We start from the raw sequence: 27,063 nt of genomic DNA, 5'->3' as shown, positions 1-27,063 counted from the left end.
GCGCCGCGCGGGCAGAGTCTAGGCAGGGGGATCCAGCAACCAACCCTGGAGAAAAAATAACACACAGCAGCGAAGGTCTGTTTCAAGATTATTTTATTGCAGTGAGGTGAGTTCTATTCTACACTTTTATGGTGTTCTGTTACATGTTAAAACGACTTATTCGAATAGGACATCGTCTTAAATTGGGAGTTAAGAAGTTTTGGGGGATTGTGTGAGTGCTTGCTTATGGAGCTGTGACGCCGGCAGACTGTCTGGGTGAGCTGGCGAGAGGAGAGGAAAAGGGAAAACTGGCTGAGGGGGGGAATCGAAACTTTTAGGGATTTTTTTTACTTCGTGTCCGAAACTGCGTGGAAAGTAAAAAAAAACCCGTGGCCATTAAAGTTTTGGTTTTTTATATCGCAGTCATATCGGAAAGTGATATCGTTTACAGGATTTTGTTTGCGTTGTGGGCCATTTCTGCTGTTTTGCGAAATAATGCTTTTTCGTCTTCGCAGAGACTGACGTTGAAGAAGTGAGTGCGCAACAGGCTAAAACTCTTTCTCTTATCTCTCTCTTTCTCTTTCTCTCTCCTCAGTTCTTTACATAACAATCCACAGGCCCAGTGGTGTCTGTTTAAAAACACTGTTTTAATTGATCAAAGCGAAGTATGTCTGTTTTACTTCATAAAAAAAAAAAATTGGGATGCTGAGATGACGATATGGCAGGGATTATGAAATAGTGGAAATGGAGGGACACAATGTAGCTCTTTATTGCATTAATGATATTACCGATGGTGAATTGTTATTGTATACGATCACAACGCACTTCTCCGAGACTGTGTAGTTTATAGCCGATTGAGGAGAGGATACTGTGTCCGAAGGGGAGAGAAGAGAGGTCTCTCAACTCCAGCATAGCCTGGCATTCCAGTAAGTCTGCCTGTCTGCTCGCTCTCTCTCTCTCTCTCGCTCTCTCTCTCTCTCTCTCTCTCTCTCTCTCCCCCCTCTCTCCCCCCTCTCTCTCTCTCTCTGCAGACGTGGAAGTCCAATGCAGTTATTTCATGCGGTTAATGATTTTGTTTCCAAACGACAAGCCTATTGTTGTCACACTTTTTAAAGTCGATTCTTCACTTTTTTATTTAGAAAACGTTTTTCTTTATTCGCCGATGAATCGATACCCTTAGTTGAAAGGAAACTTTGTTTTAAGTAGGCTACAAGCTAACTTAATGTTAGGGTATTATGGGATATGCTCGTCATTATCCCTAGGGTGTTGTGTCACGGTTATATAGCCGTTATAACGTTGTTATGTCGTTCTGATAATATTGCTATGTCGTTGAGTTGCGAACGCTGGATCTAGAGGGCAAGTTGGAGAAAAATAGCATAAGTAACACACACAGAAACACACCATGGCACAGAAAAGATGAGAAATCCGATCCCAAATAGATGACGTCAGATGACATTCCTTTGCTGTAAAGCTGATGTGGCCTTCTGTGTGTGTGAGTGTGCTTTTATCCTGGAAAAGTGATATCTCAGACTCTTTCTCAGAGAAAATCCGTGTCTGTGATTTGCGGTGGAATCAGACTTCTACAGTTATAGATTAAGTTCTGAAGAGTTTTAATAAAACATGCTTTTTCACCTCATCTATAGATCTTTGGAAGAACTCCTGTGTTGGTGGCCCATAGTGTTATAGTCATAATATGTAGTCTACATTTGTCCTATATATAATTATAATGATTTAATTATTTCATTTTTGTGTTGAGGTATTGGCTTGTCAGGTGTTGTATCAACTGTCCTATAGGTGTGTGTGTGTGTGTGTGTGTGTGTGTGCAGAGTTCAGCAGCAGACTTTCCTCCCATGATGTCACATGGTGTTGCATATCAGGAACATCATAACAATAACAACAGTAACAGTATTGGAATCCACACTAGAATAACATCAGTAACAATAACATAACTGTAACATTCCTATTGCCATCATAACTAGAAGGTGACTGTCCTGGAGGTGCTTTGGCACGTTATGGCTGGGTAGGGGTTTTTGTTCCTAAACTGGCTACAGGTGTGTGTGTGGGGGGGGGGGGGGGGGACTACAGTCTTTAGGCCTGTCTCCGACTGAGCCTTGCAGGCCACCGTAGGACCATGTGGGCGGTCTGGTCTGGTCAGCTGGCAGCAGCTTCCTGCTTCCTGTGGCTGAGCCTTCTCATTGGTCACGCTGGGAGAAGCATTCTTTTCCACTGAGGTCATGTGGTTAGCATCTGGAATGGACAGGAGAGAGATGTCCTCAGAAAGGTCTGGAACCTAGAGATGCAACATACGGGTACTTCCTGAAACAGACTAAACAGGATAGAGTCTGACTTGGATGTATTTATTTTTCTCCAAATCATGAATGAATGACACACACAGGATGACTACCAGGGGGTAACCAGCTGATCAAGTATGATGAAGTATGACTTTCATTTATTTAAGTTAATGAAATATACCTCTTGGTTAAGTGGGAAATACTGCATTTTAAAGTTTTACTTACCTACATATAGACACTTACACAACTGCAAATTAGTACCTAATATGTCATCCCTAACCTAAAGTGTGACTTTGTGTCAGGAGCAAATGTGTCTGTCTCAGGAGTGTATGTGTGTGTGTGTGCGTTTGGGACGACTGCGTGCGCGCGTGTGTGTTGAATGATGATTGTCTTGACATTCTCAGAACCCCAGACAAAGCTGATAGCCAATGATATCCTAGCCTTGTGTGTGTGTGTGTGTGTGTGTGTGTGTGTGTGTGTGTGTGTGTATTAACGAAAAGTTTCCCTCTGTTGCCTGCCACTGTGCTGAGTGGTTCTCCTCCCTATTCTGTCCCCCTTGACTGAGCAACAGAGCATTCACAGGAAGGTTCCATCAGATTCACAGACAGAGGCCTTCTCTCTCTTCCTTCATTTCCTCCACACACACACACTCTGAAGGCTGGATCTTTGTTGAAGTATCCCAGCGCCTTATGTTTACTTGGCACAGACCTGTAATATTTACCCTCCTCCTTCTCTTTCTCCTTTTATTTATATTTCTCTCTCGCTCTTTTTGCCTCCCTCTCCCCTCCTCTCTCCTCCTCCCTCTTCCCCCCCCCTATTTCCCCTCCTTTTCTCCTCTTGGTGATTTCCTGCATTGTTGAGAGTTGATTTAGACAGAGATAAAATAAGTATTTCAACCCCCCCTTTCCAACCCTCCCTCTCCTCTCCCCCTCTTTCTCTTGTCCCCTGTGCCCTCCTTGGGGATGCAGGGCTCTATGTCTCTCTCAGACCATGAAGAGAACTCTACCGTATCCTATGGCTGCCACTGTAGACTTTGGGACTAGCTAGCAGTGTTAGCTTCTGTTAGCATTGCAGCTAACATCCTCCTGCATTATTGTAGTGAATTTCATTGCTGTCAGTGTTAGCTTTTCTTAGGGTAGCTATGTTATTAATATGTCACTCATGGCTAGCAACATTAGCTTCTCCTAGCCTAGCCGCTAACAGCGGAAGGTAAACGTGTGTTTGTCTCGTTGGTCTTAGTGAGTGAGCGTGCCTACATTAGTACACACATACACACACACACACATCTGTGACATAACTCACATTTTCGTGCCTGCATTAGCATGCTAGGCGTGTTAGCATGGCTATGGAAAGTTCCATCTGCTCTTAATGGCTGTTTTATGCAGGTGTGTGTTTTCACGGATGTGTGTGTTTGTGTGTGGCAGTATACTGCTAAATCTTCTTCAAAAGCCAAAAGGAAATAGAAATTGTTGCTAGATTTCTGCAATAACTCAATACATTGTTATAATGATAGGCTAGAAACATGAGCATCACCCAGGCCATGCCACCCCCCCCCCCCCCCCCCTACTTACATACCTCTGTCATTTCCACCTCCTCTCTCTTCCCCCTTTTCCCCATTTATTTTTCTTTTCCCCTCCTTACCTCCAAGCAGGACCCCTACAAATCATCATAAACACACACACACACACACACACACACACACCTCCCCCAACCTGGGGTCACAAGGTCAAATTCCTCCTCCTCAATCAGGCCTCAGGATGTGTGTGTGTGTGTAGCCTATACGTATGTGTGTGCGTGCCAGTTCCATCCCCACCTCACCACAATGTCCTCTCCACTCTTTGGGATTAATACCATATTATTCTAACGGATTAACTCTCTACCCTTCCTTTGTCACACATACATGCACGCTCACACACCCACACTAAGGGAGACCACGCATTCTGAGGATATATTCCAATACACAGTGGAATGTGTATCCTGGGAGGAATGTGCATGGTTTTTCACTGTGATCCCCCCCCCCCCTCTCTCTCTCTCTCTCGATCTCTCTCTCTCAATCTCTCTCTCTCTCTCTCTCTCTCTCTCTCTCTCTCTCTCTCTCTCTCTCTCTCTCTCTCAATTTACATTTCAATTTAAGGGGCTTTATTGGCATGGGAAATATAAGTTTACATTGCCAAAGCAAGTGAAATAGATAATAAACAAAAGTGAAATAAACAATAAAAAAATTAACAGTAAACATTACACTCACAAAAATTCCAAAAGAATGAAGACAAGTGTCATATTATGTCTATATACAGTGTTGTAATGATGTCCAAATAGTTAAAGAAAATAAATAAACATAAATATAGGTTGTATTTACAATGGTGTTTGTTCTTCACTGGTTGCCCCTTTTTTGTGGCAACAGGTCACAAATCTTGCTGCTGTGATTGCACACTGTGGTATTTCACCCAATAGATATGGGAGTTTATCCCCAAAATTTTTTTAATGTTAAATTTTTTATTTCACCTTTATTTAACCAGGTAAGCCAGTTGAGAACAAGTTCTCATTTACAACTGCGACCTGGCCAAGATAAAGCAAAGCAGTGCGATAAAAACAACAACACAGAGTTACATATGGGGTAAAAAAACTAAGTCAAAAAATACAACAGAAAATATATATAAAGTGTGTGCAAATGAAATTTGCACACACTGTATATATATTTTCTGTTGTATTTTTTGACTTTATGTTTTTGAAAACAAATTGGATTTGTTTTCAAATTCTTTGTGGGTCTGTGTAATCTGAGGGAAGTATGTGTCTCTAATATGGTTATACATTTTGCAGGAAGTTAGGAAGTGCAGCTCAGTTTCCACCTCATTTTGTAGGCAGTGTGCACATAGCTTGTCTTCTCTTGAGAGCCAGGTCTGCCTACGGCGGCCTTTCTCAATAGCAAGACTATGCTCACTGAGTCTGTACGTAGTCAAAGATTTCCTTAATTTTGGGTCAGTCATAGTGGTCAGGTATTCTGCCACTGTGTACTCTCTGTTTAGGGCCAAATAGCATTCTAGTTTGCTCTGTTTTTTTGTAAATTCTTTCCAATGTGTCAAGTCATTATCTTTTAGTTTTCTCATGATTTGGTTGTGTCTAATTGTGTTGCTGTCCTGGGGCTCTGTGGGGTCTGTTTGTGTTTGTGAACAGAGCCCCAGGACCAGCTTGCTTAGGGGACTCTTCTCCAGGTTCATCTCTCTGTAGGTGATGGCTTTGTTATGGAAGGTTTGGGAATCGCTTCCTTTTAGGTGGGTGGTTGTAGAATTTAACGGCTCTTTTCTGGATTTTAATCATTAGCGGGTAGCGGCCTAATTCTGCTCTGCATGCATTATTTGGTGTTTTACGTTGTACACAGAGGATATTTTTGTCTCGATCTGGTGTTTGTCCCATTTTGTGAATTCTTGGTTGGTGAGTGGACCCCAGACCTCAGAACCATAAAGGGCAATGGGTTCTATAATTGATTCAAGTATTTTTAGCCAGATCCTAATTGGTATGTCGAATGTTATGTTCCTTTTGATGGCATAGAAGGCCCTTCTTGCCTTGTCTCTCAGATCGTTCACAGCTTTGTGGAAGTTACCTGTGGCGCTGATGTTTAGACCAAGTTATGTATAGTTTTTTGTGTGCTCTAGGGCAACGGTGTCTAGATGGTATTTGTATTTGTGGTCCTGGCAACTGGACCTTTTTTGGAACACCATTATTTTTGTCTTACTGAGATTTACTGTCAGGGTCCAGATCTAGGTGCTGCTGTAGGCCCTCCTTGGTTGGGGACAGAAGCACCAGATCATCAGCAAACAGTAGACATTTGACTTCAGATTCTAGTAGGGTGAGGCCGGGTGCTGCAAACTGTTCTAGTGCCCTCGCCAATTCGTTGATATATATGTTGAAGAGGGTGGGGCTTAAGCTGCATCCCTGACTCACCCCACGGCCCTGTGGAAAGAAATGTGAGCGTTTTTTGCCAATTTTTACTGCACACTTGTTGTTTGTGTACATGGATTTTATTATGTTGTATGTTTTTCCCCCAACACCACTTTCCATCAATTTGTATAGCAGACCCTCATGCCAAATTGAGTCAAAAGCTTTTTTGAAATCAACAAAGCATGAGAAGACTTTGCCTTTGTTTTGTTTTGTTTGTCAATTAGGGTGTGCAGGGTGAATACGTGGTCTGTCGTACGGTAATTTGGTAAAAAGCCAATTTGACATTTGCTCAATACATTGTTTTCACTGAGGAAATGTACAAGTCTGCTGTTAATTATAATGCAGAGGATTTTCCCAAGGTTGCTGTTGACGCATGTCCCACGTTAGTTATTGGGGTCAAATTTGTCTCCACTTTTGTGGATTGGGGTGATCAGTCCTTGGTTCCAAATATTGGGGAAGATACCAGAGCTAAGGATGATGTTAAAGAGTTTAAGTATAGCCAATTGGAATTTGTGGTCTGTATATTTTATCATTTAATTGAGGATACCATCAACACCACAGGCCTTTTTGGGTTGGAGGGTTTGTATTTTGTCCAGTAGTTCATTCAATGTAATTGGAGAATGCAGTGGGTTCTGGTAGTCTTTTAATAGTTGATTCTAAGATTTGTATTTGATCATGTATATGTTTTTGCTGTTGTTCTTTGTTATAGGGCCAAAAAGATTGGAGAAGTGGTTTACCCATACATCTCCATTTTGGAGACGAGGTGGCCGAGGACTGCTAATCCATTGTGCTCTGAATGCATGGGTTCGAGTCCCGTCCTTGTCGTCTGGCATTTGTTCTTCGCTCCCTTGCATTGCACTGAAAGGTTTTGACATTAGCAACCAATGGTAGGAGGGGCGACTGCCGCTCGTAAAGCACAGAGAGAGGTGGCTGAGTAGTTTAGGTGATGGACTGCTAGTGATTCGTGCTCTTCATGTGTTGTTGGCCCCGTGTAGCTCAGTTGGTAGAGCATGGCGCTTGCAACGCCAGGGTTGTGGGTTCGATGGCCAGGGGGGCCAGTATGAAAATGTATGCACTCACTAACTGTAAGTCGCTCTGGAGAAGACCATCTGCTAAATGACTAAAATGTTAAATGTGTTGTTTGTTTAGTGTTTTCCAATTTTCCCAGAAGTGGTTCGAGTCTATGGATTCTTCAATCACATTGAGCTGATTTCTGACGTACCGTTCCTTCTTTTTCTATAGTGTATTTCTGTATTGTTTTAGTGATTCACCATAGTGAAGGCGTAGGCTCAGGTTTTCTGGGTCTCTATGTTTTTGGTTGGATATGTTTCTCAATTTCTTTCTTACTCTCTCAAGGCACTCTCCCACACTGTATGTTGAATTCAGTCTTTTACGATTACTAAATGCAACCTGGTTAGATTGTACAATTTGCTTCAGTTCTGTTGTCACATTCTGTTGTTGGCTTGCACAGGCTACGTCAACTGCTGCAGTGTATTTGATCTGCGCATGGGGCAGCACCAGCAGCGCCAGAAAGCCAACTGAGTTCGGAAAAAGTTAAAGTATGCATCTAGAAATAGTTTTCACATACAGACTTTATAAGTCTGAACTTCCCAAAAATAGCATGGTTGCTGTGGTAGAACGTTTATTTTGTGCATTTATCAAAATCCCACCAGGGAGCCTGATTTCAGATGTGTCATGTAGTCTAAACAAGATTGTTAAGGAAATCGTTCTTCTTGAAAGGCATGTTAACGTTTCAATCAAACTATTATATTAATCGGACTATTCACAATAATCATATTATTGTGTTCATGCTCAGTGCCAGCCGTGTTCCTATTGGTCAATCACCGGGATCGGACATTGCCAGAACTTTGTTGGAGCCTACGACCGCACGTAGTTGCTTAATTGGCAGACGTAGACCCTGTCACACTGAACGAGCCAAGACTTCTGACCATCGTTTGCGACCTAAGAATTTGCTCACAACGTGCACATTTTTCTGGTACGGCAAAACCGTGGCAGAAGTCTGTGCGGGCCTTAAAGGGGAAGTACCCCTAAAAAACACTTCTGGGACTTTTAGAACACTTGCCTGGCCATTTGTCACCACCCCAGACAGTTTTTAGGCTTATCGCTTGAGTATTTAGATGTAGTTTATAAGTTAATTCTACCCCCTGGAACTAGCTGATTCCCATAATGGAGGAGGTCGAGCATCAGACCGACGATGCAGAAGAAAAAAGACTTGCGTGTGTGTGTAAACATCAATCCTGGAGTTCTGGAGACGTTTTTTAGAATGCCCAGGATCAACTGGAAGCATGTGCCACACCTGACGGCCCAAATGGGAAGCGCTCTAAAGTGTAAGTGTTTTGGAAATTAGGATCCATTTTATTATCACTCTCTAAGATGCAAATGAATAGCTAGCTAATGACACCCAACTGCATTTTCTAGTAACCTGCCTACACTCCATAATGTAACTGGCTACAGGAGTCTCCCCTTGAAGTTAAGTAAACAGTGTCTAGAACGAGTGGATGCGCCACATAAATAGAACGTATGGGATGCGCACTTCACCATATGGTCTAAATAATCAATATTGTATATTACCAAACAGTGTAAGAAGTATAAAGTCAATAGTGGTAGTGAACAAAATGCAGTGGTGTAAAGTACTTAAGTAAAAATACTTTAAAGTACTACTTAAGTAATCTTTTTGGGTATCTGTACTTAATTTTACTATTTATATTTTTGACTACTTTTACTTTTACTTCCTAATTTACACTACATTCCTAATGAAAAATGATGTCCTTTTTACTCCATACATTTTCCCTGACACCCAAAAGTATTAGTTACATTTTAAATGCTTAGCAGGACAGGAAAATGGTCCAATTCACGCACTTATCAAGAGAACATCCTTGGTCATCCCTACTGCCTCTGATCTGGCAGACTCACTAAACACACATGCTTTGTTTGTAAATGATGTCTGGAGAGCCCTAGCCCCTGGCTATCCGACAAAAAAGAAAATGGTGCCGTCTGGTTTGTTTAATAGAAGGAATTTGAAATGATTTCCATTTTTATGTATATTTTAGCAATTACATTTATTTTTGATACCTAAATATATTTAAAACCAAATACTTTCAGGCTTTTACTCAAGTAGTATTTTACTGGGTGACTTTTACTTTTACTTGAGTCATTTTCTATTAAGGTATCTTTACTTTTACTCATTTTTCCACCACTGATTTTTTTTTGCTGCATTTGCCAGTCTAGCGTTTACACCACTAATATCTTGATTAGCCTGTTAACCCACACACTAAAGAGGAAGACAAACAGCCTCACACTTGACCACTCACACCCTTTCAACAATGAGTCGGCCATACAGTCTCCAAGTCTACAAGACCAAGCGAGCTGTCAATCATTTTGTGCCATCATCAATATGGCTTATAAATGAATAGGCCTAATGATCCCTGAGCCCATAGTTATATATTATGTTGTATAGGCCTAGACCTATATATTCTTTTGATTGTTGTATATAACATTGTCATGTAGTTCTTTTCTCTCTCATCTACACAATACAGACTGGTTTCCTACAGGATCACTTTGGAGTGGATGCTGTGGGGTGAACGTCTCGGTCGAGGCCAACGCCGGGTACTCCCAGCCTGTGTGGTCGCAGCAATTCGATCTAAATACCCTGACCCCAACGCTGACCCCAAGCTACGTTGGATTCCAGGAGGTAGAGGGGGCTCACGACATAGTATACAAATAAATGTTTTAAAGAAATAACATTGTATTCCAAGTTTTTTAAATGAACACTTTTTAAACACATAAACTATAAAGACATTGTAAAACATATAATTAAGCAATAAGGCCCGGGGGGGTGTGGTATATGGCCAATATACCATGGCTAAGGGCTGTTCTTCTGCACGACGCAACGCGGAATGCCTGGACACAGCCCTTAGCCATGGTATATTGGCCATATACCACAAACCCCCGAGGTGCCTTATTGCTATTATAAACTGGTTACCAACATAATTAGAGCAGGAAAAAATAAAAGTTTTGTCATACCCGTGGTATACTGATATACCACGGCTTTCAGCCAATCAGCATTCATGGCTCAAACCACCCAGTTTATAAAACACAACAATTACTGTCACTCAGCATTAGTTACGCTCCGTTCGTAAGCAAGCTATCATGGACAGTGGTGTAGAGACAGTAACAGGTGGGAGAAGTCCTATTTCCATCTCCGCAGTCGACTCAGGCAGGCTGTTCTAGATCACACATACCAATACTGTTACAGCCACTTGTGTGCAACCGTTAGGATAAAACATCCTGAGATATATTGACTTGCCTGGCCGCCCAAAGCCTGGACCCTGGGACCCTGGTGGCCGCCTGCCGACGACATCACTTGGTCTTGGGTGTGGAAGCCTCCTACAAACGAGGACACCATGGTCATTATAAAACGTATGAAAAGCAATATTATTTTCTTCAAACATTTCTATCCAAGCTCTCCAACTCAGCTTGTCTATGCCACATCCCCAACCACCACACCAACCCCTCTCTCACCAGACTAGTGCATCTTTCTGGATGTCCAGCTGCTCCACAAAGTGCTCTGCTTGGCTGCTGAAGCCCTGGCGGTAGCTTCTAGGGAAATGGGTTTGCTTCAGAGCTTCATTTGTGAGGCGCACATGACCATTCAGATTGAACACCTGAGGGAAACAAATACAAACAGATAGATGCTTTTATTTAGAGGTGTCTGGTATCCTGTCAGATACCCTGTGTGTGTGTGTGTGTGTGTGTGTGTGTGTGTGTGTGTGTGTGTGTGTGTGTGTGTGTGTGTGTGTGTGTGTGTGTGTGTGTGTGTGTGTGTGTGTGTGTGTGTGTGTGTGTGTGTGACGGTTTTGTTCAAATGAAGCGTTGTCAGTTATAAGTCCCCCATTAACAAAGCCTACCACTTGCATGGACTGGAATGGTGCTGCGTTGACATTGATGCCGCGGCTGTGGGGTCTGGAGTCAGGCGGGAATGTAGAGAGAAAGGAGGACGGGGCTGGTGGCTGCTCAGACGACAGGGACAGCGAAGCCTAGTTTAGGGAAGGGGTGGAGAGACGGATATGTGGTTTTCAATGGTTTTCACAGAAACACTTCAGGACAGACAGGTAGGATGAGTGTTAGCCATCTCTCACACCGCCTGGTATCAGCCAAGCACAGAGAAGCTACACCACCCACCCACACACAGCCAGAAGGGTGGAGCAGAGGGCACCTGGGGAGGGTGGGTTTACCTGGATATGGTCTGAGCCATCTGTCTGTGGCCGGGGCTCTGCTGTGTGGGAGTGCTGGTAGCGAGGTGGTGTGGAGGAGTGGACGGAATACCTTAAAATGGCAATGACAGTCTACTGTCTACCTAGTGTGTGGCATAATGGTACAGTCTACTGTCTACCTATTGTGTGGCATAATGGTACAGTCTACTGTCTACCTAGTGTGTGGCATAATGGTACAGTCTACTGTCTACCTAGTGTGTGGCATAATGGTACAGTCTACTGTCTACCTAGTGTGTGGCATAATGGTACAGTCTACTGTCTACCTAGTGTGTGGCATAATGGTACAGTCTACTGTCTACCTATTGTGTGGCATAATGGTACAGTCTACTGTCTACCTAGTGTGTGGCATAATGGTACAGTCTACTGTCTACCTAGTGTGTGGCATAATGGTACAGTCTACTGTCTACCTATTGTGTGGCATAATGGTACAGTCTACTGTCTACCTAGTGTGTGGCATAATGGTACAGTCTACTGTCTACCTAGTGTGTGGAGTAATGGTACAGTCTACTGTCTACCTAGTGTGTGGCATAATGGTACAGTCTACTGTCTACCTAGTGTGTGGAGTAATGGTACAGTCTACTGTCTACCTAGTGTGTGGCATAATGGTACAGTCTACTGTCTACCTAGTGTGTGGAGTAATGGTACAGTCTACTGTCTACCTAGTGTGTGGAGTAATGGTACAGTCTACTGTCTACCTAGTGTGTGGAGTAATGGTACAGTCTACTGTCTACCTAGTGTGTGGCATAATGGTACAGTCTACTGTCTACCTAGTGTGTGGAGTAATGGTACAGTCTACTGTCTACCTAGTGTGTGGAGTAATGGTACAGTCTACTGTCTACCTAGTGTGTGGAGTAATGGTACAGTCTACTGTCTACCTAGTGTGTGGAGTAATGGTACAGTCTACCTTCAGATGTGTTGTTGAGGGACCTCCTTGGCGAACCATAAAGGGGTGAGGCTTTACAGGGCTGCTCAATTGCATGCGCAGGACAAGTGGCATCTGGCTTGGTTTCATTGGTGATGTTGGCTGGTGTAAAACTGTAATTCCGTGTCAATTCAGGGCATGAAGTGATATTCTAAGGCCAGAGCAAGGCTAGGGCATGCCAGTCATTTTATGCAATCAATAGCACTAACAGAAAACTGTAAAGCTTCTTATTAGTATTGGAAATGTAATGGAAAAGGGAATTGTTATCAGTATTGTATAAGAAACGTATTGGAAAATGGAATTGTTATCAGTATTGTATAAGAAACATATTGGAAAATGGAATTGTTATCAGTATTGTATAAGAAACGTAATGGAAAATGGAATTGTTATCAGTATTGTATAAGAAACGTAATGGAAAAGGGAATTGCATCACAAAGCCAAGTAAAAACCAAACAGTCAGTAGGATAGGATAACATTACCGTTACAGTAGCAAACAAAATACTTGCGAATGGCAAACAGAAAGGGTCCTAAATTATTTGTAGTGACTAACGTTAGCAACATGTGTTAGCCACTTAACTGGCTAGCTAGCAACCTAACTTACCTCGAATGGCTGGAACTTTGTCGCCCATGGAAAGACGGTGGGAACAGAACCCAGTTTCAAATGGTCACCATGTAGTCAGTGGCCACAAAATGATCACTGCACACTGACAACCGCAACTGGTGAGTGACTTCAGGTGCAGTATGGACACCATACTCAGGATGTTGGATGGCCTGCAGCCATGCCTGACACAAAGCTCTATTGCGTTCGCGGGCAGGAAAGGAGTGGAAATGTGCAGTTTGTCTGTATCTGACAGGGGCGTTAGCGCACCCGGGTTCAATGCACCTCATTTTGGCCAGATAGGTTTACCCTTTTGTCTGTGCCAATACTACTACCACAGATATAACAATGGGTTAGTTGTCTCTGCTACTACTACTAGCTAATATCGCTTTGTTTACTTCCTGTTGTCCTGACTTTCTTTCTTGAAGACCAATAGTGAGACGCTCCTTCGTCCCGCCTCCTGTAATTATCAATCTCAGAACCACAAAGGAGAGTATCAACCGGATGACAGAGGATATAGAAGTCCTTGTGCAAGCACCAAGAAGGCTGTTGTTCTGTTACACTTTCTACATCAAAAATACACTTATTTGGCAAATCAGTGTTGAGACATCAACCGCTGCTTATGTAACGATAAATATACATCGTTTTTTAATGCATTTTAGGTGATTCTGGAAATGTAGTATTTTTATATAAAAATACAGAAATCTAAATACTCAAGCAATGGACCTAACAACTGTCTGGGGTGATGAAAAATGTCCAGGCAAGTGTTATAAAGGGCCCAGAAGTGTTTTGGAGTGGGACTTCCCCTTCAACACTCAGGGTTTAGGGTGGGGAGAGAGAAGCTGTGGTGGGGTACAGTGTAGGTCTAAGACAGGATAGGGGTTGGATATGTGTGTGTTGGGGGGGTGGGGGCTGGGGTTTGTATGTCTGTATTTGTAAGGCTTGAGCTGCCATTGCATAGGTCAAGGTGTCTGTGTCTGTGTGTCTGTGTGTGTTGGTTCTGACAAGGAGGAAGTAGCAGTGTTTGCTTAAACTAAGCACGCTTAACCATGTGGGATGATTTAGCGGGAACAACATAACTCCACCCCAACCCCTAATCCCCTCCCCCCCGCTCTCTCTCTCTCGCTCTCCTTCTCTCCCGCTTTCTTTCCATTTTTCTCTCTCTTCTTTTCTCTCTCTGTCCCTTCCTCTTTCACTCCCTGGCGATAAGAAAGGGGGAGGAAAGGAAAAGGGAGAGAGGGGAAGAGAGGAGAGAAAAGAGAGAATAATGTTTTGGAGGTGAGTGGGGAAAAGGGAGGGTAAGGAGGTGGGAGGGATGGATGGATGGAAGGAGGGCGGGAGGGAGGGATGTTTTTGTTTCCTGTTTGCCATCAAAGAGGGAGGGGCTTGGCAAAGCAAGCTAGCTAGCTTAGACATCATGCTAACCTTAACCTCTAACCCCAACCCTTAACCCCTGACCCTAACTGTCTGTCAGACCCCCTATGATCATTGACCCCACATCATTACAAATAACAGTCATGTCGAGGTTCCGTCTGCTGTGGTGTTGTGTTGTGTTGTGGTATGGTGTTGTGGTGCTATGATGTGTATGTGCACTTGGACTAGGTGAATTTCCATATGATGGAGTGTGCCTGAGCCTGTGGCCTGTGTGTGTTTTATATCCACCCCTGGTCTCAGTAAGGGTAGGTCTGTCTGAGCTCCAGAGATCCAGGGTGTAAGGGGGGCTCACATAGAGCTCTCCCCAGGATCAGTGCCTCAATTTGGGCTACATATGGCTCTGGCTCAGTCTCTGGCTCTGGAGCTGTGGGATTGAGAGAGGAATGAAGAGCTAGAGGAGGAGGAAGATGAGATGAGGACAGGGTTGAAGAGGAAAAAGCCTATGTGTGTGGCTGCAAACATCAACAGAAGGCATTTTGGGAAGGAGAGATCTGATTGGTTGAAGTTGAACCCATAGATATTAAAACCAGTAGATATTGATAGCGCTGACGTCATCCACATATTCCTGTGGAAAACTCCCGATGTCACATGAAGCCGAAAGTATTTGAAGTGCACCATATTGCTGTATGGGGCTGAATGGCACGAAATAATCGCTAAGGATCATGGTGAAAGTGGTTGTAACTAGCAAAGGATCATGGTCGATGTAGATTGGTTTCATCCTGCCTAAGAGAGTCAACCCAATGCTGCTGGGTGCACGTGCAAAGAGCGTGCATGAGGGCGTGAGCCTCCTCGTAGCCTTCCGGCCCGTGATTGGTCTGTTGCAGCACGTGGTCCTGTGTGACTACAAATATAGTTGTCAGAATGGATCACTATTTAATTAAATATCTTGATTTGTAGTGAACTTTAAAAGAATTCACAGTGGGGATTGAACTTGATCATAATAAACACATTTTAGAGCCCAAAGCAGCCGTCCTGTTTGGCCGTCCTGGCGATCGTAATTTACATAGGCTTTCTAGGGCAGACCAGGGCTTTTGGCACTGCTAGGTTGCTACTCAGTAGCCGAACAGCAGAGCTCGTGACTTCCCTCTCCAGACCGGACACTGGGGGCCTGGTCGAACCTAGTTAGTTCAGATGACAATGTGATAGTAGTTGACGGTTCTTTTAAGTATGGTGTATGTGTTTGAACGCTGTAGTTTCCTGTGATGTTTTTAACAGAGTGGCGCTGTAGCTGCAAATTCTTTCTCTGTCAGTCTCTCCCTGGGCTGGCCTTAGTGTTAGCGTTAGCAGCTACGTGGCAGTAGCTGTGTGTGTGTGGCTGGGCAGGGGGCCAGGAGGCAGTAAACCCACAGCAGAAGTCCTGATGGCCCAGCCCCACACACACACACACATACACACACACACACACACATACACACACACATACACACACACATCCAGCTACAAGAGGAGGAGGAGGAGGAGGAGGAGGAGGAGGAGGAGGAGGAGGAGGAGGAGGAGTAGGGAGGGAGTGCTCTCTGGAAGACAAGCATCTGCTCAGCCAATGGATTGGTAATTTAATGCTAACACTGCTGCTTCTTTATGCTAATATGTGTGTGTGTGTGTAATGAAAATGGTTAGACTTAGGCTTTGTGGGCTAACACAGTTTTGTGGCACACAGGGTTTCAAATCCAGTAGGTAACTCTCCTCTCTTCTCTCTCCTCCTCTCCTCATCTCTCCCCTGTGTGTGTGTGTGTGTGTGTGTGTGTGTGTGTGTGTGTGTGTGTGTGTGTGTGTGTGTGTGTGTGTGTGTGTGTGAGTGAGGGAGTTGTCCTTGCCTGGCGGTGTGAGTGTTATCTTAGTCCAGGCGGTGTGTGTTATATAACTCAGTCTGGCCATGGGAATACACTGCTGTTTCACTTCTCTTCCTCCTCGTTCTAACTCTGTCACAGCCTATCAGAGAGCAGAGGCCTATTTCAGCCAATCAAACGCCTTGTGTCAGAGTTGTCTCTGAACCCAGAGAGATTGAGGAGAGAGAGAACTCAGAGAGATTAACAGGAGAGAGAGAACTCAGAGAGATTAAGAGGAGAGAGAGAACTCAGAGAGATTAAGAGGAGAGAGAACTCAGAGAGATTAAGAAGAGAGAGAGAACTCAGAGAGATTAAGAGGAGAGAGAGAACTCAGAGAGATTAAGAGGAGAGAGAGAACCCAGAGAGATTAAGAGGAGAGAGAGAACTCAGAGAGATTAAGAAGAGAGAGAACTCAGAGAGATTAAGAGGAGAGAGAGAACTCAGAGAGATTAAGAGGAGAGAGAGAACTCAGAGAGATTAAGAGGAGAGAGAGAACCCAGAGAGATTAAGAGGAGAGAGAGAACTCAGAGAGTTTAACAGGAGAGAGGGAACTCAGAGAGATTAAGAGGAGAGAGAGAACTCAGAGAGATTAACAGGAGAGCGAGAACTCAGAGAGATTGAGAGGAGAGAGAGGGAGAAAGATGTCGGAGAGACGGTGAGAGGAGAGAAAGAGTACATAATGAAAGAGGAGGAAATAGGAGAGATAGAAAGAGGAGTGAAGGAAAGAGGGAGAGATTATAGAAAAAAAATAAAAGGAGAGAGAGAGAAGTGCTGATCCTGTCTTTTCCTGGGCCAAGTACTGACACGTCTGAAGTCAGCACATTCTGAACCATCCACACACACACACACCGTCTACTGAATCACCTACAGAATGACTTGTATTCACAGGGAGTAGGAGCAAGATGGGAGAGGGAGAGAGAGCCTGGTTCCTCTCTAGGTTTCTTCCTAGGTTCCGGCCTTCTAGGGAGATTTACCTGGATATCGTCAACCTAGTAACATGTAACAGTCTGTCTGGTCTAGGGCTGGGTGGAATACTGTATTTTACTATATACTGGTATTGATGTACAGACCGGTTTGGGTTTTTGCTTTACCTTCTGTAACGGTATTTCAATGTTTGGTTTGTTACATGTGATTCGCCACTGCGCCGTGTGTAACGTCTGTTTTTAGAGTTGTCTCTCTCCCTAGGCATGGGCGGTAGTATACGGTATATACAGTATAATGTATACCGGGGTATTTGTAAATAGCCACGGGATGGTTTTTCAATACCGTCAATACCGTTGAAAGTTTGAAGTTTTTAAAAATATATTTGAACATTTGTAGCTACTTTTTAAGGAAATACCTGCAGTCAACTTGTGCAATATGTAAGGAGATAAAGAAGATTGAGTTCTTAATTTCACCTGTCACATAATTTTTCATTAAGAAGCTTACCGGTAGTCCCCAGTCACGTGATAATAATAATTAGTCATTTAGCAGACGCTCTTATCCAGAGCGACTTACAGGAGCAATTAGGGTTAAGTGCCTTGCTCAAGGGCACAGCGACAGATTTTTCACCTAGTCGGTTCGGGGATTAGAACCAGCGACCTTTCGGTTACAGGTACAACGCTCTTAACCACTAAGCTACCTGCCGTGATGTTTGTTTACAAGCACACAACCACGAGAGACCAGAGCCTTGTGAGTCACTCACTGTTGTGCAGCGTACGCCAGTTGATCTAGTTACAGTATGGAATTCACAACTAAATGTTTTTCAGCTAGATATCTTCTAACTATTAAGTAAACTGTCTAAAATGTGCTAAATGCTATGCAGTTATGCATTTGGTTTGCTAATTTAGTAGCTAGTTAGCTATCTAGCTAAGTGGTTAGCTTCTACCAAAATCAAGCTTCGCTTGGTAACAGCAGAGAATCCCCTCCTGGATCAAGAGCCTTGCTGTCTAATATTTGTTTTGTGGGCGCAGCAAACTGTGAGTAGCATTTTTTAATTACTAGAATAACTGTGTAATGTCTGCTTTTATAGTTTACTCCGCAAACTGTGAGTAGCATTTTTTTATTACTAGAATAACTTTATGAGCTGGGATGTCTGTCCTGAAAATAGTTTAGGTCAGAGACTGTATAAAATGTTTGCAATGCACTCATTAGCATTTAGTTAGCATTCTCTATTGGATTCTACATGTGCTTGTTAGCATTGCTAACCTTCGGGTTACAAAGCTCAGTGGGGTTTGAAAATAGCGCCCCTTGTGTTCAGTGTCAGTATTACCGAATATCCCAGTGTGGCACAAGGTCAGTATGAAGGTATGACAATCTGGATACCGCCCAAGCCTATCTCTCCCTCTCTCTCACCAAGCCCCATCCCCTGTCACTCAAGGAGCGCAGTTGTTGCTCGACCACGCAGTGTTTCCAATTTAGTGACTTTGCCGCTATAATTAGCGAGTTTTCAGACCCCTCCAGTGATTTGTATTGGTAAAAGAGACAAATTCAGCTACTTGTCAGGCTGCCTTTGGCAGTTCTGCCACCGAGAGTTTCTATGGTTTTGATACCATTTAGTGACTTTTCCCACTAAATTCTGTGGCAAACTAGAGTGGGAAAAGCTGTCTGTGCAACAGAAGTCACAGCAAGGGTGCACCCAGGCAGAGAAGCACATGGGGAGGGGGTGTGTGGCGGGAGAGGAGGTTGAAGTTTTTTGGGTTGAAGTTTGATTGAACAGTATAAAACAACAATCAGAATGGAGAAAGACCCATTGAAATCACGTAGAATGTATGTGTTGCCACCCTAGGGTCACGCACTACTCATAAAGCAAATGTAGAACTTTTATTATTCCAAAAAAGAATACTGTCAAATACCGCCATACCGTAAACAATTAGAAAAATATTGTGATAGGATATTTAGTCCATATCGCGCTAGTCCGGTCACCGTGGTACTGTCTGTTTATACAACTTCCTGCAGTTGTAATGAGTGTGTGTGCGTGCGAACCTTCGTGTATGTATGCCCTTGGATTTCCTTCCTCAGGTGTTAAATTAAAGATCTCTCAAAATGGCTACCCCCAAGGCCTCAGCTCTCACAGTGTACATAGAGACCTGTTTAAACATGTGTTTGTGTGTGTGTGTGTGTGTGTGTGTGGAGGCATTCCACCCCACCCGTGCTGAGTTCCTCTCTGTGGATGACATATCATTACTGCAATTACAGGGCAGAGTAACTACAACTACAACACACACAGCCTCTCTCTCTTTCTTGTAGGGATAGGGACGGCATACTCTGTTATGAGCGAGTACGCACATACGCACGTACACACACACTGCACATGTGGCAGAAAGCTGGCAGGCCAGGGAATCCTGGGAGAGTCCCGTCTCGTATAAAGAGCCTCTCTGTCTCTGAGTGTGTGTGTTCCCCTCAAAGTTAACACAAGCCCAACATTCTTACCCCCTTCTCTCTCCCCTCCCCCCTCCTCATATCTCCTCCCCACCTCTCTACACTCTCTCACAAAGGTACTCCTGTGTGTGTGTGTGTGTGTTCTCCTGGTCTGAATACCTTTTGTAGGGGCAGAACAGTTGAATGGGACAGTTTCCCACCATGTGTAGAGTAGTAGTAGATCCTACTCTGCATAAAACACTCTTTCAAGCTGTTTACCTAATACCTCCATAATAACCATCCCTTAAAGGATACAAGGAAAAGGCTGCAAGAAGTTTGATGTCACCCTTTGTGTCTAAGTGATGATTGTGCGTTTCTCTAGCTATTGACCTGTAGTTGGCTGAAGTGTTGTTGTCATTGATAATGTCTGGAGCCTGGAGTTTTCCCTGGGCAGGTCACATGGTGTGAGGGATGAGAGGAACGTTTCACTTGTTAGTGTTAATGGTCTAGGAAAAACTCCAGGCCCTAGTGAAATCCAGGCTCTGTCGCAGCCGGCCGCGACCGGGAGACTCATGGGCGGCGCACAATTGGCCCAGCGTCGTCCAGGGTAGGGGAGGGAATGGCTGGCAGGGATGTAGCTCAGTTGATAGAGCATTGTGTTTGTAACGCCAGGGTTGTGGGTTCAATTCCCACGGGGGGCCAGTATAAAAAAATAAATGTATTCACTAACTGTAAGTCGCTCTGGATAAGAGCGTCTGCTAAATGACGTAAATGTAAATGTAAATGTAATGTCATCTTACACGGTCTGCAGGCATTTGGCTCCTCTCTCTACTGTAAACACACACGCATACACATGCCGGAGGAAACAGCTAGCAGTATGCATGCCTGCAGGTAGAGCTCATGTCTCCTTTCATATTTTCCAATCCTTCATTTCTTCTTTCACCTCGTGTAGCACTGCACTCTGTCCTTTCCCCTTCTCTCTCTCTCTCTCGCTCTCGCTCTCGCTCTCGCTCTCGCTCTCGCTCTCTCTGTCTCGCTCTCTCTCTCTCTCTCTCTCTCTCTCTCTCTCTCTCTCTCTCTCTCTCTCGCTCTCGCTCTCGCTCTCTCTCTCGCTCTCGCTCTCTCGCTCTCCGTCTCTCTCTCTGTCATGTGGGGAGACTTGATGTGGGTCAGACAGTCTGTTAGGTGGATGTGAAGCCTCAGGTCAGGAGTGACAAGCTGACGTGTGTGTGTGTATAAGTGATGACTGTGGCATGTTGAGGTCAGGTTGAAAATGACTATGTTCTCTTTATCTGTGGTGTAGTGTGTGTGGGTATGACACCTTAGTGTCTTGTGTTCTAATGTTAAATTTGAGAGGAGCACTTACACAGGACTCTCTGTCTAACGGCAGACACACACAGACAAGTGGATGATTGTGTTCCTGTGGAATTTTTCAGACTTTTTATCGTCTCTGGAAATCAATACCTTCCCTTATACTGTACACTAGGAAAGGAATGATGTGTGTGTGTGTTTCCGTGTGTGTGTGTGTTTCCATGTGTGTGTGTGTGAAACGCTGCGTCAGTATAGGGTCATCAGTTCTGTCCAATTCACCCACAGTACTTTAGCAGGCAGTGCACCGTCCCTCCCTCTCACTCCCTTTGTTCCTCTTTCTCTACCGCTCTCCCTCTGTGGTGTGTGTGTGTGTGTGTGTGTGTGTGTGTGTGTGTGTGTGTGTGTGTGTGTGTGTGTGTGTGTGTGTTGTTAGGGCTAGGCGATATATCAAATTAATTTGATTAATTCGAATGTATGTTTTTGCGCGATATTCCAAATGCCTTTATCACAAGAATGATGTTTTTTGGTTGTTGTTGTTTTTATGTCCGCTTGTCTCCTTCATTCCTTCTGTGCTGTGTGCGCCTTCCCATTTACACCAGAGATCTGTATATAATGATGAGATGCTCATGTCTCCGCCCTAACAATGGGAGTCATTGTTCCAAAGGCGGGAAGGCAGGCGATAAGCTTAGGTCCAAAATATGCCCCATAGAAACGATTTAGGCTTATTTTGGACAGAGTTCGCTTCGCCTCTTCCTCTCTGTTTACACACACACACACCAAGCCCCTCCCCCTGCCACTCACAACAACAAAGATGAGAGATCACCTGTTCCTCTCTGACAAGTGGTTTCAACTCGCTCATATGGACACGGAAACGCATTGAGACATGATTTTACTGTAATAGAGGTAGAAGTGAACCTTTCTTACGATACCCTTTTTATGTCTCAACTCCTCAAATTGCGTGAAGAGCAGACACTACTAAACAGGAGTATCAATGAACATTGATTCTGGAAAACGTATGCACAGTTTGTCGCGCGATGCATTTAGTTTAGTTTAATAATTCAACCATTAAAAAAAAAAAAAACACATAAAACTAAAAAAAATAAACAATACATAAAAAAATAGCAATACATGTAAAATCATTGAGGATAACACACAATAAAGTCTGGGACCTATTTCCATTGTGGTCCTCAGTACCATGTACCGCTAGCAGCATTTTAACCAAAGACAAATACTAGCTGTCTTGTCTGTGTTTTATAAATGTGCAATAAGCATAAAACACAATTAGGAATTGGCAACTCATTTTTATTCAGAGAAATAAGGTTGCCCACTTGATTTCAAAATCTGAACAAAGTTGACAGGCTAGCATGCTGTTCAAACAGTTGGAGACGGACAGAAGAGTGTGTTCATAACAATTCAACTGTTCTGCCTTCTTAGCTAGCAAATAAATCCAAGTTGGCTAAACTTGAAATATAACGATTAGTTGGCTACTCACTAGCACGATGGCTTGTGCTTGAGAGATTGTTTATGAGACCTGTGTTCATTTTCTAAAATGCCTGCTACAAGAAGTTAGTCATTATTAGTGAATGTGCATTATGCATGGTTTTGGTTAAAATGTGTAACAAAGGGGGCAGACTTGAAAGCCAGATCAGTGATTATTGCAAAAAAAGCATGTTAAACTATTTTGATAAAATAATTACATTATTAGTGGTTGGTTGTGGAAGGTATAATTTCACAAGCCCAGAATTCATTAGATTATTGCTGACTGTTTGAAAGGCAGTGTATTTGACCATTAATTGTACAACAAAGCTTATTTAGAGAAAACTTTAAAAAATGGATATATATATTGTGAATTGCCCATAAGTTTGAAAACATTGAGATATGATTATTTTTTTCTCAATGTTGTTGTTTTTTATTTAACCTTTATTTAACTAGGCAAGTCAGTTAAGAACAAATTCTTATTTACAATGACGGCCTACACCGGCCAAACCCGGACGACGCTGGGCCAATGGTGCGCCGCCCTATGGGACTCCCAATCACGGCCGGTTGTGATACAGCCTGGAATCGAACCAGGGGGTCTGTAGTGACGCCTCAAGCACTGAGATGTAGTGCCTTAGACCACTGCGCCACTCGGGAGCCTGTGTGTGTGCGTGCGTGCGTGCGTGCGTGAACAGCAGCATTGCTCCTATAGTCATAAGTCAGCAGCTCTTTAGTAGTGATATCACTCAGCAGCCCCCAATTACAACACCTACCTCACCTGCCTCCAGAGAGCGGTGTGTGTGTGTGTGTGTGTGGGGGTAATGTAGGTAATGTAGCATTTAACGCTTGCTCTCTCTCTCTCCTTCCCTCGGTCTCGCTCTCGCTCGGACTCACTCTCGCTCTCGCTCTCGCTCTCGCTCTCGCTCTCTCTCTCTCTCTCTCTCTCTCTCTCTCTCTCTCTCGGTAGGCCAGGCCAGTGTGTGTATGTAAAGTAGTATTTAACTGTCTCTCTCTTTCTCCCTGAAGGTAGGCCAGGCCAGTGTGTGTATGTAATGTAGTATTTAACTCTCCCTTTCTCTCTCTCTCCCTCCCTAAAGGTAGGCCAGGCCAGTGTGTGTATGTAATGTAGTATTTAACTCTCTCTCCCTCCCTAAAGGTAGGCCAGGCCAGTGTGTGTATGTAATGTAGTATTTAACTCTCTCTCTCCCTCCCTAAAGGTAGGCCAGGCCAGTGTGTGTATGTAATGTAGTATTTCTCTCTCTCTCCCTCCCTAAAGGTAGGCCAGGCCAGTGTGTGTATGTAATGTAGTATTTAACTGTCTCTCCCTCCCTAAAGGTAGGCCAGGCCAGTGTGTGTATGTAATGTAGTATTTAACTCTCTCTCCCTCCCTGAAGGTAGGCCAGGCCAGTGTGTGTATGTAATGTAGTATTTAACTCTCTCTCTCCCTCCCTAAAGGTAGGCCAGGCCAGTGTGTGTATGTAATGTAGTATTTAACTCTCTCTCCCTCCCTAAAGGTAGGCCAGGCCAGTGTGTGTATGTAATGTAGTATTTAACTCTCTCTCCCTCCCTAAAGGTAGGCCAGGCCAGTGTGTGTATGTAATGTAGTATTTAACTCTCTCTCCCTCCCTAAAGGTAGGCCAGGCCAGTGTGTGTATGTAATGTAGTATTTAACTGTCTCTCCCTCCCTAAAGGTAGGCCAGGCCAGTGTGTGTATGTAATGTAGTATTTAACTCTCTCTCCCTCCCTAAAGGTAGGCCAGGCCAGTGTGTGTATGTAATGTAGTATTTAACTCTCTCTCCCTCCCTAAAGGTAGGCCAGGCCAGTGTGTGTATGTAATGTAGTATTTAACTCTCTCTCCCTCCCTAAAGGTAGGCCAGGCCAGTGTGTGTATGTAATGTAGTATTTCTCTCTCTCTCCCTCCCTAAAGGTAGGCCAGGCCAGTGTGTGTATGTAATGTAGTATTTAACTCTCTCTCCCTCCCTAAAGGTAGGCCAGGCCAGTGTGTGTATCCATGAATGTACGTCACTATGATGATGACCGACCAGCTGATGGACTTAGCTCCGCCTCCGCTGCTGAACGGGGAGCTGCCGCTGATGCAACACATGGTTAATGGAGACGCAGCGCAACAGGTTGGTAACGCACATACGCACACACACACACAACGTGCCAAATGCAGTTCTGGTTGTGTGAAGGAGGTGTCACCCTCAAGCCCTTCCCTGAGGGAAATCCTTAAGGAGTGTTTTGATTGAAACACCCAATATAGAAGGTTCCTACTAGAGATCAGAGTGGACTGTCAGACAGGCTGGTCAGATGACTATCTGCAGAGGACGCAGACACAGAGACGGGATGTGTGTGTGTTGTCTACCTGCAGAGGAAAAAGCCCTCAGATAAGAATTGAAGACATAACACATGAACAAACAGGCTATTTTGTGAGCATGTATTTGTTCATTGATGTAGTACTGTATTAGTACAAAACTTGTGTGTATGTATCTATGTGTGTGATGGGGCCTTGTCTCTTCTCTGTAAACCTGGGTAGCCCTCTAGTACGCTCCATGGTTCCCATAGCAACAGCAGCAGCAGACAATGCAGGAAGTGTATGTCTGTGTGAGGGAAAGGGAGAGCTGAGCTTAACGTCGCAATGGGAAGATGCAGAATGAACAGGAGGGGATATGAACGCACTGGGAAGAAGACACACCTGTAGCACGTATAGTGTGTGTTTGCGTGGTTTGTGTGTGTGTGTGGTGGGTTTGCGTGGTTTGTGTGTGTGTGTGGTGGGTTTGCGTGGTTTGTGTGTGTGCGGGGTGTATGAATGTGCCATGGCAGGACATGTGTTCCATGTCTACAGCCACTTGTTCAATCTCAACAACCTCTACACGGACAACATGACGGTAAGATACTTCACACACAAACAGCCCCTACAGATGTGCAGTAGTCTTGAGTGTTTGAAGCCTGGGGGCTGTCAGGGAGGGAGTGTGTTTGTTGGTGTGAAGTCCTGACTGAGCTTGAGTAACGTCTTCGTTTCCCTCTCCTGTATGTCTGTGATCCATATGTTGTGTCTGAACCGGTCTGTGATTGTTGTGTTTTGTCTGATCGGTCTCTCTGGTCTCGGTAGGTGATCTTGGTACAGGTGAATCCAGGGGAGACCTTCACCATCAGAGCAGAGGACGGCTCGCTGCAATGCATCCAGGGTAGGTCGCACGCTTATGACATCCCAACTCTGAGCCCCAGTTACGCCTGTCTCGTTTTGATGACCTCATCCCTTTTCTCTGTTGACATCACAACACTGTGCCACGGTGACTGTGCTTAGCTAGGTGTGTGTGATATTCGATGGCTTGTGTTGTACATTAAACATACTGCTATATAACAAGCTATTATAGACCAGTGGGATTCCTGTAACTCCAAGGGTGTGTGTCTCACTCTGATGACATCACAACAGAGTGAGATGTAAATCCCCTTCCCTGAATAGGGCCTTTGTCTCTCCCTCTCTCTCTCTCTCTCTCTCTCTCTCTCCCCCCCCCCCACTCTCTGATGAAAGGTCTCTTTCAGACAGTCTTGGCTCATACAGCCCCCCTCCCCTCCCCCTCTATGTTATTCTAGCTAATTACCCCACCCCTCATCCCCCCACCCCGTGTGTAATTCAATTAGGTCTCAGAGCTTTTGCTGGAGGCCAAATAGACAGACAGACAGACAGACAGACAGACAGACAGGCAGGCAGGCAGGCAGGCAGGCAGGCAGGCAGGCAGGCAGGCAGGCAGGCAGGCAGGCAGGCAGGGAGGGAGGGAGGGAGGGAGGGAGGGAGGGAGGGAGGGAGGGAGGGAGGGAGAGGGAGGGAGAAGATTTAGTTGTACTGCTAGAGTCTCTGAGTGGGTAGGATAGATTTCCAACCATCCTTCCACCATTAATGGAATGACCCGGTTTCAGGTACAGGTTGGCCCAGACAGTGTATGGGTTAAGGCACCTGCAGACTAGGTTCTGTTTGCTCCTAGCAGAATTTGACTAGGCGAAAGCAAACGTCTGTGCTCGCATACTCCATTAATGAATAACCTTTTACTGTAGTGGGCTAAATCAGGGTCATTCAGAGTGCTCCTCAGAGTGGCTAAAAAACAGAAGACATCTGTACCATGTCAGATATGGAGTTGAAATGTATTACATTTTGAGTTTGCATTCCAATATTACACTTTATATACATCACAGAAGACTGAAATATACTACATGACCAAAGGTATGTGGACACCTGCTCGTCGAACATCTCATTCCAAAATCATGGGCATTAATATGGAGTTGGTCCCCCCTTTGCTGCTATAACAGCCTCCACTCTTCTGGGAAGGCTTTCCACTAGATGTTAGAACATTGCTGCAGGGACTTGCTTCCATTTAGCCACAAGAGCGTAAGTGAGGTCGGGCACTGATGTTGGGCGATTAGGCCTGGCTCGCTGTCAGCGTTCCAATTCATCCCAAAGGTGTTTAATGGGGTTGAAGTCAGGGCTCTGTGCAGGCCTGTCAAGTTCTTCCACACCAATCTCGACAAACCATTTTGCTTTGTGCACGGGGGCATTGTCATGCTGAAACAGGAAAGGGCCTTCCCCAAACTGTTGCCACAAAGTTGGAAGCACAGAATCGTCTAGAATGTCATTGTATGGTGTAGCATTAAGTTTCCC

At 44.4% G+C, this 27,063-nt stretch overlaps 1 protein-coding gene across 2 annotated transcripts in view; it reads left to right on the top strand.

Moving 5' to 3' along the window:
* The window catches only part of fndc3ba (fibronectin type III domain containing 3Ba), an 86,935-nt gene continuing 59,872 nt past the window's right edge, over window positions 1–27,063 (top strand). The window contains exons 1-3 of one of the 2 annotated variants that reach the window (XM_084152637.1): window positions 1–106; window positions 24,397–24,535; window positions 25,519–25,594. In XM_084152637.1, coding sequence (XP_084008763.1) covers window positions 24,422–24,535; window positions 25,519–25,594 — 190 coding nt within the window. In that variant the 5' untranslated portion in view covers window positions 1–106; window positions 24,397–24,421. Of the gene's footprint in view, window positions 107–24,392; window positions 24,536–25,518; window positions 25,595–27,063 lie in introns of both variants that reach the window. The other variant, XM_084152636.1, reaches the window with a different exon arrangement.

Source organism: Coregonus lavaretus, assembly GCF_964263955.1.
Source record: "Coregonus lavaretus genome assembly, chromosome: 35".
NCBI classification, from domain to species: domain Eukaryota; kingdom Metazoa; phylum Chordata; class Actinopteri; order Salmoniformes; family Salmonidae; genus Coregonus; species Coregonus lavaretus.
Note: the sequence above shows the minus strand (reverse complement) of the source record. Positions and strands in the feature narration are given on the sequence as shown.